The 14,781-nt window shown below is 31.9% G+C and overlaps 2 protein-coding genes across 17 annotated transcripts in view; one reads left to right on the plus strand and one right to left on the minus strand.

The window, feature by feature from the left end:
- The window catches only part of ATRNL1 (attractin like 1), a 627,375-nt gene that overhangs the window by 532,235 nt on the left and 80,359 nt on the right, over positions 1 to 14,781 (minus strand). For 15 of the 16 annotated variants that reach the window (XR_005654640.1, XM_039871115.1, XM_039871112.1 and 12 more), the window contains one exon: positions 1,108 to 1,262. The exons of the other annotated variant lie outside the window; for it this stretch is intronic. Coding sequence is in view for 14 of the 15 variants with exons in the window: in XM_039871115.1 (XP_039727049.1) it covers positions 1,108 to 1,262 (155 nt within the window). In the remaining variant the exon portion in view is untranslated. The remainder of the gene's footprint in view (positions 1 to 1,107; positions 1,263 to 14,781) is intronic. 16 annotated transcript variants of the gene reach the window in all.
- LOC120609742 (translation initiation factor IF-2-like) overlaps positions 1 to 14,781 on the plus strand; it is a 449,818-nt gene that overhangs the window by 352,758 nt on the left and 82,279 nt on the right. The window lies entirely within an intron of this gene.

Below are 14,781 nucleotides of genomic sequence, written 5' to 3' on the forward strand. Positions count from 1 at the left end.
TTATTTCAAAAAGTAAACATTATTCAGGATCGAAAGTCCTAAAGACAGTGGATTCTTTTTAACGATTACTCATAGACAGACACTCATAGCTTAGAGTTAAAAAGCATACTTAACTTTATTACTAGGAGTTTCCTTCCAAACAAACTTATAATAGTATAAATATCAAAGTGCTTATTAAGAGTCATAGTTTTTTTTTTTTATATGCTACCACTTGAAATAATTTTCCAAAGCAGATTATCTGCCTTTATGATTTAGGTCTCTTTTATTTGTATTTGTCAAATGCTCCTTGATAATCTAAAAATTGGTACATTATCTTACACTATCAATAAGGGGTGCTCTAAAGTACTGCTACATCCACTTTAAGGATCAGCTAGATTTTATCTCTGGTATGATATACGAGAAGAAATGTTTTCGCTACAGTAGTCTAATGCATGATAAATATAGTATTTGAATAAATATACTCATTTAATAATCACGAACTGATAGGACTATAGATAGCATAATTAAAATTATGTGAATTGTATTAATGCGCTGTATTTATGGTTCTCTGGCAAAGATTAATTATTTACTTCTATTATTAGTTTGGTTTTCCATTTTGTCCCAAAAATCTTATTTCCTTAGCTCTACTACCTCTATATTCTTTTCTCTAGTTCTATCAGCCTCCTATACCAAGTAAGTATGTCTGGTGAGTTTAAGTGCATCTTTACTTATCCCCACTAAATCTAAAATACCCGCATTACAACTACTTGTAATTTACATAATTTTATAGTACTCTATATCTACCCATTATCAAAACTAATAGGAACAGGCAAACAATATAGACTGATAGAGTGCTCGTGTAGGGATACGATATAGAAAAGCCCTCAAAAAAGAACATTCAAACCGAGGTTTCTCAATTCCCGTCTCTACCAACTCACCCAGTTCGTCTGTATTCTGGGGCCTACACTATTACTATGCTGAACTGAGAGAGAATTCCATTCATAATCTGTCACTGGATTTATCTCTCTAAAATGACATATACACATGCTGTCGAATAATGTACTTGAGAATCTCTACATAAAAAATTTCTGATATTTCCTACTTTATACAATCCTAACAGATACATACCTATGTCATATGCCAGGAAATCGGCAGAAAAACATTTTGCACCGTTACTCAAGGAAGTGTCATTATGGGTATTTCCTCCAAAAATAAGCATAGCTCCATTGATAAGAACAGCTGAATGAAGGTATCTGGCAAACCCACTTTCTTTCAAAATAGTCCTACAGGATAAAATTTAAAAATGTATTACAAAGGATAAAAAAACCTCCCTGATTTTATATATGGTATATAAAGGATCGAATTTACATATAGAATTTTCCTTGGAATTGTGAAATAACACACATAATTTTTTAACATAAATGTCCACTAAACTTCAGTATTTTGAAAAATATATATGGCCTCTAAACTTCATATTTTTAAAAAAATTTCCAGATTCACAGTACTCTACAATGCTTTGAACAAACATAATATTAAACATACTTGTTAATGATTTTATATAATTTATATGTTGAATTTTGGTTTCATTTAGGAAATAAGTCTTCTTAAAATTAGAGGACCAATATCAACAGTTTTAAATACCAAAGTAAATAAAAAGATAAATATAATAAATTTACTCAGAGCTGTATTCAGTTAAAACTACATAACTCATATGGATCCCATAATACATTTTTTAACGTTTTAAGTATAACACACAAAAGTGCATTTATCATAAGTCTAAAATTCAGTAAATTTTCATAAGATAAACACAACTAAGTAGCCAGCACTCAGATTTAAAAATATATATTATCAATACTCTAATAGCAAAGATTTGTATTGCTATCTTTGTACTTTACAAAATACAATCATACAGTTTGTATTCATTTGTACATTCTCTTATTCAAGATGGTTTTTGAATTACATCTATATGATATGCATAACTGAAAATCACAATGTATGTTTGAGAAACATTAAAAATAATACAAATGCTCTTTTAATTAATTAAAGTATAATTCAGACAGAAAATATTACCTATCTAGTCTCACATTCTATTTCACTTGAATGAACTGATAATAAAGGTGTTCGACAATGTGAATCAATGCTTTATAAATATTCTAAATAAATCCCTGGTAAAGCAAAGAATCAGAATGTAAACATAGTATATCCAGTATAGTTAGTAAGAGTGTGTGTGTGTGTGTGTGGTGTGTGTGTGTGTGTGTGTGTGTGTGTGTGTGTGTGTGTGTGTAAAATCTCAAAAATCATGGATTACAATACCAATTAATTCTTTAAAAATATAGAGCTAAATTCCATAATGGAAATATAAGGAGTTCCATAAACAATCTCCACAGCGAAGGAACTATAATTGGTAAAAATTATAAAAAATAATCACTTAGGGTCTAAAAAATTTTTCTAAGAGCAACAACAAATACATACCTACTCAAGAATATCTACTAAATTTCAGTAAGAACAGCAACAATCAATGATACTGAACCCATTACCTGGTCCCACCCTTGTCCCCATGCCCTCTCCCCAACACACTCCCAGTTCAGCAAGACAGACATTCACCCCAAGCAGGCACATGATGCCTAGAACAGAGAACTCATTCATCCCTCAGCTCCTGCTCCAGGCCAGTGACATCTAACCAGGCAAAGCAAACAGCCAACACTTATACTCTCTGCTCTGGGTGGCAGAAGCAATATTCAAAGAAAAAACGTGAGAGGTCTAGTGTTCTGCACATAGGCAGTGATATCACTCCAAGAGGAATAGGCCGCTAAGTCCATCTACGATTTTAAATGCTGGCACTGAGGTTTTCCCCCACAGAGAGAGGCGGGCTCAGAAAAGGAGCACTCGGAAGCTCTTCACAGAGACCTGACTTTACAAGGAATAGAGGGTGGGAAATTTCAAGCCTTGAGGGAACTCTCCACACAGTGGAGGTTTTGGTGGTAAGCAATTTAGAGATAGCTAAGTAGCTCCATGAGAACAATTAGCTAAACCACTGACCGGTAGAAGTTTATCGGAAAGAACCATGGATAAAGAAAGCTAATACAAGCCCCACAGGGGTCAGAAATTCAAAGACTGCCTCTGGAAAAGGGCTGAAATTGAATCTGAATAGACTGTGGAGCAATTTATGCCACAGAGCAAGTAGTGGGGCTATTAGTGGAGGCAACCTGGTGGATGTGATACAAACACAGGCAGATGGCTTAACAAAGAGGTCAGAGGGGAAAGTCAAAGAGCTTCACTCAAGTTACTGTCACCCCAGGGAGACTGTGTGCATCCCCAGGGGCACCCTTTGAAGAGCAAAGTGAGAAGATACATTTAGAGGAGGAAAGAGACTTCACTAAGAGTTCAGCCAAGTCACTAAACAAAATTATAACAGCCCCGGAGAAGGAAGAAAAATCATAACCTAGTCTTGCTACAATATATTATCTAAAATGTCCAGTTTTCAGGGGAAATTATGACACGCAACAAAGCAGAAAAGTGTGACCCCTCCGCAGGAAAAAAATGAGGCAAACAAAATTCCCTTTGAAAAGTCTGATGTCAGATGAAGTAAAAAAGACTTCAAAACAGCTATTATAAATACGTTCAAAATCTTAAAAGAAAACATCTGCCTGATGAGATACTAAAGAAAGGTGCTCAGTCTTTGATCAGCTATTCCAACCCAGAGCATTAGCAAAGGCAATTACATAATCATAAAACAACGTATGAATGCATGTTTCTTGTCCCTTCTTTTTCTAATAAATTTTTAAAAAACAATTGTTATAAGACAATGCATATATAATTGTATTGTTGGGTTTATAACATATAAAAATGTAATAGATTTGGCAATAACAGCACAAAGGATGGTTGGAAGCAAAGCTTAGTTGAAGTAAGGAAATGATGCCAAATAGTAACTCAAATGAACAGGAACAGATGAGGGAAAAAGCACACAAAAATATTCAATAAAAAGGTTGATATATAACAAATATGTATTTGCTCTCCTTTCTACTCTCAGTCTCCTTAAAAGACTTAAAATTATATAAACTAATAAGTATAAAAATATATTGTTGAGTTTGGATCATATATACATATCATAAATATTATGTTATTAAGTAGTAATATATAATATATATACAATCTCACAAGAAAAGCGGGAAGATGAAATAGAGTAATAAGAATAATGTTTCTGTATTTCACTAGACTCAAGTTAGTATAAATCTAAAGTATATTCTAAGCTAAGATATACATGATAAGCCCTGGAATAAACACTAAGTAACAAAATTCACTGTATTTTTTTTAATTAAAATGTTATACTAAAAAATATTTGCTTAATGCAAAAAGAGCAATAAAAAAAGAATAGAGTAACAAAACATGACATATTTAGAAAAGAATAAAAAAGCAGATATAAATTCGACTATATCAAAAATAACATTAAATTGAAGGTGCTAAACACATAAAGCATGAAGAAAGTAATAAAGATTAGAACAGAAAATAATACAATGTAGATTAGAAAACCAGTACAGAAAGTCGATAAAGCCAAAAGGTCTTTCTTTGGAAAGATCAAAAAATTGACAAACTCTTAGCTATACTGAACAAGAAAAAAAAGAAAGAAACCTCAAATTATTAAAATCAAAAATGAAAGAAGAAACATAACTATCAATCTTACAGAAATATGAGATTACAATGCAATACTAAATAACTGTTAGCCTTATGAAGTTTACAAACAGTACCACAAAGTCAAGAAAGATATAAACTACCAAAACTGACACAGGAAGAAACAAAAAGCCTGAATAGACCTATAACAGAGAGATTTAATTAGAAATTTTAAAACTTTCCTCAAAGAAAAGTGACAGTCAGATGGTTTCCCTGTTGAATTCCACCAAATATTTAAAGAATATGAAATCTTAATAAACTCCTCAAAACTATAGACTAGGATGGGATATTATTCAACTCCTTCTGATAGGTATCTCTGATACCTAAACCAGACAAAGATAACACAATAATAGAAAACTAAATACTAATATCTTTTATAAATACAGACATAAAAATCCTCAACAAAATACTAGCAAATCAAAACAAGGAATATATAAAAAGGATTATTTACCATGAACAAGTGGAATTTATCCCAGGAATGTATGGGTGGTTTAATATCTGAAAATCAATTGGTATAATACACCATATTAACAGGGAAAAAAAATCAGGAAAAAAAAATCAAATGACCATCTCAATAGATGCAGAAGAAGCTTTTGACAAATTCTAGCACCTTTTCTTGATAGATTAAAAAACAATAATAACAAAATGGGGACAAAAGGGAACTTCAACCTAATAAAGGCTAAATAGTGTCCCACCCCAAAAGATACATCCATGTCCAAACCCCCGAAATCTGTGACTGTTACTTTATTTCAAAAATGTGTCTTTGCAGATATAACTAAATTAAGTATGAGATGAGGAACCCATCCTAGATTATAAAGTAAACCTAGATCCAATGACAAGTGATTGGAGATACAGAGAGAAGAGGGGAAGGCAACATAACTGTGGAGGGGGCACTAGAGGGATTCAGTCACAACTCCAGGAATACTGACAGCCACCAAAAGTTGAAAGAGGCAAGGAAAGAAATTTTCCATAGCACCTCTGGAAGGGACATGGCCATGCTCGTAATTTGATTTTGGATTTCTGGCCCCCGCTCTGTGAGATGATATATTTACATTGTTTTAAGCTACACAGTGTGTGGTAATTTGTGTACATCAGCCATAGAAAACTAATGCAAAGGACATCTACCAAAAAAAACACCGTTAACATCATACACAATAATGAAAGACTAAATGTTTTTCCTCTAAAATCTAGAATAAGACAAAGATGTCTGCCCTTGCCACTTCTATTCAGTACTGTACTAGAGCTTATAGGCAGGGAAATAGGCAAGAAAATGAAATAAAAGGCTCTAGATTGGAAGGAAGAAGTAAAATTCTCGCTATTTGCAGATGACATGATCTTCTATAAAGAAATTCTAATGAATCCACAAAAAAACTGATTAGAATCAATAAATAAATTTAGCAAGTCTGGAGAGTAAAAGAATGATATACAAAACCTCAATTGTATTTGTATATACCAGCAATGAAAAATCCTAAAATAAAAATAATAAAACAATTCAACTCACGATAGTATAAAAAAGAATAAAATATTTAGGAATAAATTTAACAAGTATAAAACTTATACTGTTAACACTAGAAAACTATCAAGGAAAGAAATCTAAGACGGCTTAACTAAGTGAAAAGATATCCTATTTTCATGAATTAAAAAAAAATATTAAGATGACTATATTCTCCACATTGATTTACAGATTCAATTCACTCCCTATAAAAATCCCAGTTGGTTTTTTTTAATTGAAAAATTGATCCTAAAATTCATGTGGAAATTCAAGAGACCAGAATAGACAATTCAAAGAATTGGAAATTCAAATAAAGAATATTCTTTTCAGCAAATGGTACTGGGATAACTGAATATCTGCAAACAAAATGAAAACAATCGAACCCCTCCCTCACAACATACACAAAATGTATCTCAAAATAGATAAAAGGCCTAAATTTAAAGAGCTACAGATTAAATAAGAGAACAGAACACAGAACCAAGAAATAGACCTACATAGATACAGTCAACTGATCTCTGACAAAAGAACAAGAACAATTCCACAGAGAAAAACATCCAATATACATAATGGTTATGAAACTATTCAGAATCTAGATAGAACTAACACCTTTTACAAAAGTTAACTCGAAATATAAATGTAAAATGCAAAACTATAAAACTCCTAGAAGATAACACAGAACGAAATCTAAGTGGGCCTGAGTTTGGTGATGGCATTTTAGATTCAGCACCAAATGCACGATTAAGAAAAGAAAAAAATTAAATTGGACTTCATTAAAATTAAAAACTTCTGCTGTGAAAGAAACTGTTTGGAGAACAAAACGATAAGCCACAGACTTGAAGAAAATGTTTGCCAGAAACAAACTGGTGTCCGAAATTTACAAAGAAATCTTAAAACTCAACAGTAAAAAACAAACGAGCAGATTAAAAAGCTGGCAAAAAGTCTTAACAGACACCTTGCCAAAGACATACAGCTGGCAAAAAGAAAAAAGCATATGAAAAGATGCATAATATTATAAGTCATTAGAGAATTATATATTAAAACAACAATGAAATACCACTTCGCATCTACTAGAATGGCTAAAATTCAAAACACTGACACCAAATGCTAGCCCAGAAACATACCTACACAAATATAGTCAACTGATCTTTGACAAAAGATCATATATTGATATTCCACGTACAAGAAATATCATAAATAGGCAAATCCATTAAGACAGAAAGCAGATTAGTCACGTCCAGGAGATGGAAAAAGAGAGTAAAGAAAGGTATGAAATTTCTTTTGGTGGGGACAGAAATATTCTGGAATTAGTGATGGTGGTTGCATAATATTATGAATATTCTAAAAACTTGTACACTTTAAAATGATTAAAATAAAAAAATTTATGTTATATGAATTTTACCTCAATAAGAATTTTTCTTTTAAAAAACAAAACAAAACAAAATAACAGTCATAGGAAAAAGACACATTTTGGTATTCTACCAATAAGGCAAAACCTAAATCTTATCATGAAGGAACATCAGACAAACCCAAATTGGGTACACAGATACAAAATTTATTAAGAAACCGAATTCAGTAATTTAAAAGGTACTATTTTTTTAACAAAAGATATTAGGACAATTGGAAAAAATAAGTAAAGTCTACAGATTAGATTACAAAATTCTATCAATGGTATTTCCTAAATTTGATATCTGTATTGTGGTTACATAAAAAATGTCCGTGCTTTTTAGGAAGCACATTGAAAATATTTAGGCTTAAGGGGTATCATGTCAGCAGCTCATTTTCAGTTCAGAAAAAAAAAAAAGATGATAGATAAACAGAAAGATAGATATAGATAGAAGGAGACAGTGCTTTAAAAATAATTAAAAGGGAAAGGGAACTTTACATATGCTGCTAATCCTAAAGATTCTAAAAGAACATAATGAGCATCTTTATAACTTTACTTGAGATGTTGAATTCAGGGACAAATTCCTGAAAATATATCTTATCAAGACTTACTCAAGAAGAAATAGAACATCTGAATATTTTCATAACCATTACATATATTAGACTTAATAGTTAAATTTCTACACATAAGGTAGTTTTCTAACAATGTGACTTAAAGGTTATTAACAAAAAATATTTAGGAAAAAATGGTTCCAATCTTATATACACTGTCCCAAAATATGAAAATACTCCCCAACTTATTTTATGAGCCCAAAAGAACCTTAACACCAAAGAGCTGACATGAATATTCAAGAAAACCATTTGCAAATCTCACATATTAATATTCACGCAAAAATGCTAGTCTAAATATTAGCAAACCAAAAAAAAGAAAAACAAAATAAGTTTGACTTAACCAAAATAGGATTAATAATAAAATAATTAACATAATGTTCCCATTATTTAGTAAAAAACTCAAATAATCATCCCCTCAAAATGCCTTTGATAAGATCCCACATCCATTCATACACAAACCCTTAGCGAACCAGGTAAAATGGAAACTATCTTAATAACGATATCCACAAAACTCACAGTGAACAATGTTTTTACTGGAGAAAACACTGAAAGCATTTCTTTAAAGCTCAGGAATAATAACAGATACCTGTTATCACAACTTTTTTTCAACATTATATGGATCTTGTTGCAGAAATGATAAGGTAAGAACAATAAAAAGTTGTAAGACCCAGAAAGGAAAAAACGAAACCACCCTTATTTGTATACAATCCAATCATCTATTTGTAAAAAACTTAAAAGTATCTACACATAAATTACTAAAAAACTCAAGTTAGACATAAAGTACTATAAATGACAATTGCATGTCCATATATCAACCCATAAAAGAAAAACGAATAAAAAAATATTGTGCTAGTTGAACGGCATCCTCCAAAATTGATGTCCACCTCAAACCTCTGAATGTAACCTAATAAGGTCTCTGCAGATACAATTAGCTAAGTTAAAATGAGGTCTTACTAGATTACTGTAGGCACTGAGTCCAGTGAGGCTATGTGAAGTTATATACAAACAAAGGAAGAAGGCCACGTGAAGACGGAGGCAGAGATGAAGTGATGGATACAGATATAACAAAAGAATATCCAAAATTGCCAAGAGCTACCAGATGCCGGAAAAGGCAAGAAAGGATTCTTCCCTAGAGCCTTTGGAGGGAGCATGGCCCTGCTGACACCTTGATTTCAGACTTCTAGCCTACGGAATTCTGAAAGGATAAATTTCTATTGTTTTAAGCCATCGACTTCATGGTAATTTGTTATTATAGCCTTAAAAGAAACTAATACGGATTTCATTTAGAAAAGCATGTAAAATATCAATCACCTAGGAATAATTCTAACAAAAATTTTAGTACTACAGACCATTAAAGGAATGGATTTTTTCATTAAGGGTTCTGGGACGACTGGATGTCCACATTAAATAAAAGAATAACAATGGAGCCCCATCCCATCTGATTAAAAACGAAATGTGACAGGCAAAACTATAAAACATTGGAGAGAAATATAGAAAACACTAAAATAAGGAAGTATTATTTAACCAAGGTACGAACCCATAAAAGATTGATCATTTATATATTAAAATTAAGAAATTCTGTTCATTAAACATCATACAAAGAGTAGAATGAAAATTTGCAAACTAGGAGAGAAAATGTCGGCAAAATATAAAACTAACACAGGGTTTATGTCAAAAAAGTGTACACAAATGACTAATAGGACAAAATGGGCAGAAGACTTGAGCAGCATTTCAAAGAAGAGAGAAATATGGACAAAAAATGAAAAGATGTTCTACCTCATTAGTAATCAGGAAAATGCAAATTAAAACTCAAATGAGATAGCATTTTATATTCATCATATTTGCAAAAAAATCTTAAAAATTAAAACAACACCCAATTTTGGAGAGTTTGTGGAGGAAGGAACAGGAACTCCCATTCACTATTGGCAGGAGTGTAAATTACTGAAATAACATTGGAGTATCATATCATTGGGTAAAACTGAGCATGACAACCTCTGTGACCAAACATTTATTAAATAGCTTAGAGAAACTTGTATATGAAACAACAGAAAACTAAATAAGAACATTTATACTATAATTGTTGATAACAGTTAATATCAGTATATACCAAATATCCATCCACAGGGAAATAGAAAATCTAAAAAAGGATCTATGTTCTCACAGTAAGGGCCTCTCAAGCAGGACAATTCCACCAGCAATCCTACCATACTTCCCTAATCCATTTGCTCTTCCTCCTTCCTAAATAGTCACTTCATACTCCATCTTCTCTTGTCAAACCTCAGTCTTCCAAAAAATATCCCTTATTCTCACTTCCTACAGATAATTTCACCTCCCATTTCACTAAGAATTTTTAAAAATTCAAAATATTCACAAGCTCTCGGCACATCTACCCATTTAGTTGTAACTGTATTCATATAACCTGCCTTCTCTTCTAGTCCTATGAGTAAAATGTTTCTGCTCCTAGAGGCTATTCTCGCTATTTGTTCACTAGATCCCACTGCGACTGGTTTTTCTTAAGTACATCTCACTAGCAAATTTTTCCCTTTCTTCCATCATTATTTTTTTACATCTTCTTGATCTTTCCTATCAGCCAACAAATATAACTTTTTCTCCAAACTTAAAAAACAAAAAACCTCTCTTGCCCCACCTCCATTACTCCCTTTTACTCTATTTCTCTCCTTCCTTTACAATTAAACTACTCGGAAAACTTGTCAGTATTTTCCTCCAATTTCTCTTCTCCTATCTTGACTAGATGCCATGACAATCAGAATTTCACCCTAACATTCCACTGGAACTTCTGTCAAGGTCAGCGGAAAACTCCAGTTTGCCAGATCTCATGATCACTTCTCGATTCTCGTATTACTTTGCCGATCAGCAGCTTCTGACAAACTTACTCTTTGAAACACACTCGGCTTCTAGAACACCACATTTTCCTGGTTTTCCTGCTAACTCATTAACTACTTCTCAGTCTCATTTTCTGGTTGTTTATCCTTATCTCTCTAATCAGATCCCCAAACTCCTATATCCAGCCACTTATTTAACACAGACATTCGCATGTATAATATGTATCTCAAATTAAATATACCTAAAACTGAGTTTCAAATCTTGTGTCACACCAAAGCTACTCCTTCCAGAAAATCCGTCATCTCAATTGATGCCAACTCCATGATTTCAAGTCTTCAGGCCAAAAGCCTGATGCATCTTTCACTCATCTCTCTCTTCCATTCTATTTCCAATTCTTAGTCTACCCAATCTCTTTTGGCTTTACCTTGAAAACATATTCAGAATCCAATCAATTCTCATCACCTGCACATTGCCTCCTTGGTCCCAGATACTATCATGTTTCTTAGATTATTACAGGTCCTCTTGCTTCTGCTCTTGTATCATAATCACAACACAGCACACAAAATGATCCTGTAAAAATCTAGCTGTCCCTTTGCCTAGAACACCTGACCCTCAGATATATTGGCATGGCTCATTCTCTAACCTCTTTCAGGTCTTTATTCAAATGTGTTCTCAGTGATGTCTCCTCTGGTCATCCTATTTAAGTGTAACAATCTAAAACTATCCTCTTTCCTCCATAGCATTTACTACCACTTAAAATAAGTTTTACTTATTTCCATTTTTATTGTCTGCCTCTCCTTATTAAAATATATCTCCAAAACATAAAGTTGATTTTTAAAAAACTAAGGAAAGCATACAATGTTAAACAATACATGCAAAATACAAAAACAAACTAAATGAATGGTTTGCTTGCAAATACATATGAGAAGGTAAAAAAAAACAAAACACTATAATGAAAAGCAAAAAAAGAAGTAACACAATATAGAGAACAATGGTTACCACTTTGGGAAATGATGAGGGGAGTGCCAACATGGAGGCTCATGGGAGCGTCCCTGGAGTATTGTAATGTCCTCTTTCTTGGCTTAGGTAGAAATGGTATTTACTTCTTTATTGTTCTGAAACTATATATGTATACTTTCATGTTGTCTTTGGTCCATATGCAATATTTTCAAGTTTATAAAAAAACGCACTATGAAAAAATAAGTACTGCACATCTCAAAATTACCTTAAAAGATAAAGCTATATAAATATTTCTTTAAATGATCAATATGTGATTTTAACCAGGCGTTCCAAAATTCCAAATCTCATATCAGTTCATAAAGACAACGATCATTTTTCCTATATAAATATTTTATATTCATTTTAATAAATCTCTCTGCTATACTACTTATTATATATTTCTATTATTTCCCACAAATACATGTTACATAAAATTTTAAGTTATCTGTCTCCCTTACTGAGGAAGTCTTAGGATCATTTTCAACACAATGCTTGATACAAAGTCAATAATTTTTGTTGAAAAGATTTCAACAAAAATCATGCAGAGAAATAAGAGATAAATGAACTTGAATAGCATCTTCATCAGTAATTACTCAAATGTAGTTAACTAATAACACATTTATAAAATTTTCCTGTTTCACTTTCCCAAATCTCTGACAGCTATGTTTTTAGAGAAATCATAAAACTCAACAATTTAATAAAATAGCTTTGAAAAATTAATGTAAAAGTAGCTCCCATAATATCAAATTTAAGAAGCTAGAAAAAAATCATTGCATGTAACCAGATGTAGCATCATTATAAAAAAAATTCTAAGTATATGTGATTTCAAATATTTTTTTAAAGTACAGAATTAAACTAGTACCAAAGCTATATCATTAGACTCACTACTTATCTTTTTAATATACCTAAGTAGTTGAAATCATTTTTTCTCATTTGAAAAAAATGGAAAAAAACTTCCAAATTTAAAGTTACATCTGTAAGTTGTAAACAATAATGTTTAATATGTCCCTTATGTGTTAAAATTTCTTATGCTTTTTCACAGGTTAAAGGCATACAGCCATAGAGGAAAGGGTCTCAACAATAGGCCAAAAAAAAAAAAATTCTGAGGTCTCTACTATCAGAGAAAAGCCTTGGCACAGAAGAACATTGAAGATGTAGGCTCCTACTGTCAGCTTTACAAACATATGTGCAAAGAATGTTATGAGATACCGCATTTAACAAGGCTAAGAAATCAAGACCATAATGGCCCTGGTACCCATAATCATTACAATGAAGTTAAAGTCTCTTAGCAAAGAATAATACCAATTAATAAAACATCCTAACACTATAAAAGAAATCATTTTTGAGAAACAGGAAATCCTGTGAATACAGGATGTTTGTTCTTATTCTTTAAATGTAAAGAAACCAGACTCGAATGGTCATGAAGTTATGGGGTAGCAGCAATGGCTTTTGATGTATCTGAATTTTTATGTCTCAATCATTTCCAACAATAGCCAAAATACGTAATTTGGTAACCATATATTAAAAATTAACTGTTAGCATATAATATTAAACCTGAGAAGTCAAATCAAACACAGATTTCTATTTTTAAATAAACTTTTATGAAGTATAACGTATATACCAGAAAGTACACAAATTTTAAGAGTATGGTTCAATGAATTATCACAAAGTGGACACATATGTATAAAACCATTCCAGAAGCTTCCCTGTTGCCCATTCCAATCACTATTGATTGAATTCTTCCTAGCCTAGGCAATCCCTGTCAGAACTGCTAGGACCATAGATTAGTTTTCTCCTGGTGCTAAACTCTGTATAAATGAAAATATACATTACACATTTTTTGTGTCTGGCCTCTTCAGGACAACATTGTGTTGTCCATTTTGTGAGATACAACTGCATGGATGCCTACAGAGACAATTCTTTCATTCTGATTACTGTACGGCATTCCATTGTATGATTATACAATTAATTTACCCATTTGAACTAATGATGGATATTTCATTTGTTTCCAATTATTGACTATTACAAATAACATGGTGATGAATATTCTTCCATATGACTACAGTACACATATATATGCATTTGTTGGCTATATAACTAGATTAAGTATTTCATAGGATACATACATTACATATGTGTGTGAGTGTACTGAAATTTAGCAGAAACTGTCAAAAGGTTTTTTCCAGTGCTTCTACAAGTTTATACATACTTGGTATTAGCAGTCTTATAAATTTCAGCCATTTGAGTGGACATGTAGTGGTATCTCAATGTTGTCTTAATTTAAATTGCCCTTGTGACTAACAAAGTTGAGCACCTTTTAAAATGTATCGTGGTCATTTAGATATCTTTTTTTGAAATCTCTGCTCAAGTCTCTTGCCTATTTCTATTGAATAATCTGATATTTCCATATTGATTTGTAGGACTTCCTCTGTATTTTCAGGAACAGAGTCCTTTGTTGGCTTTATGAGTTGCAAATATCTCCCATACTGCAGCCTGCCTTTTCAGCTTCTTACTGGTATTTTTAGACCTATATAGTTCGGTTTATTCTTTTTCCTTTAATAATAGTAATATTTAATTACTATTTTTAAAGTCTTTCTTTACCAATGGATATTAAGATATTTGCCTGTTCTACAATATTATTTTACCTTCCACATTTAGATCTACAATTAATCTAAAATTAATTTTCGTGTATGGTGTTAAGTAGGTCCCGTAATTCATTGTTTTCAATCGCATATCAAATTGGCCTAGAATAATTAATTGAAAAAATGGTTCTAAAGTGCCAGCTGTGTCATAAACTAGGCACT

This window comes from Pteropus medius, unplaced genomic scaffold (genome assembly GCF_902729225.1).
Source record: "Pteropus medius unplaced genomic scaffold, Ma_sr-lr_union100, whole genome shotgun sequence".
NCBI lineage: Eukaryota > Metazoa > Chordata > Mammalia > Chiroptera > Pteropodidae > Pteropus > Pteropus medius.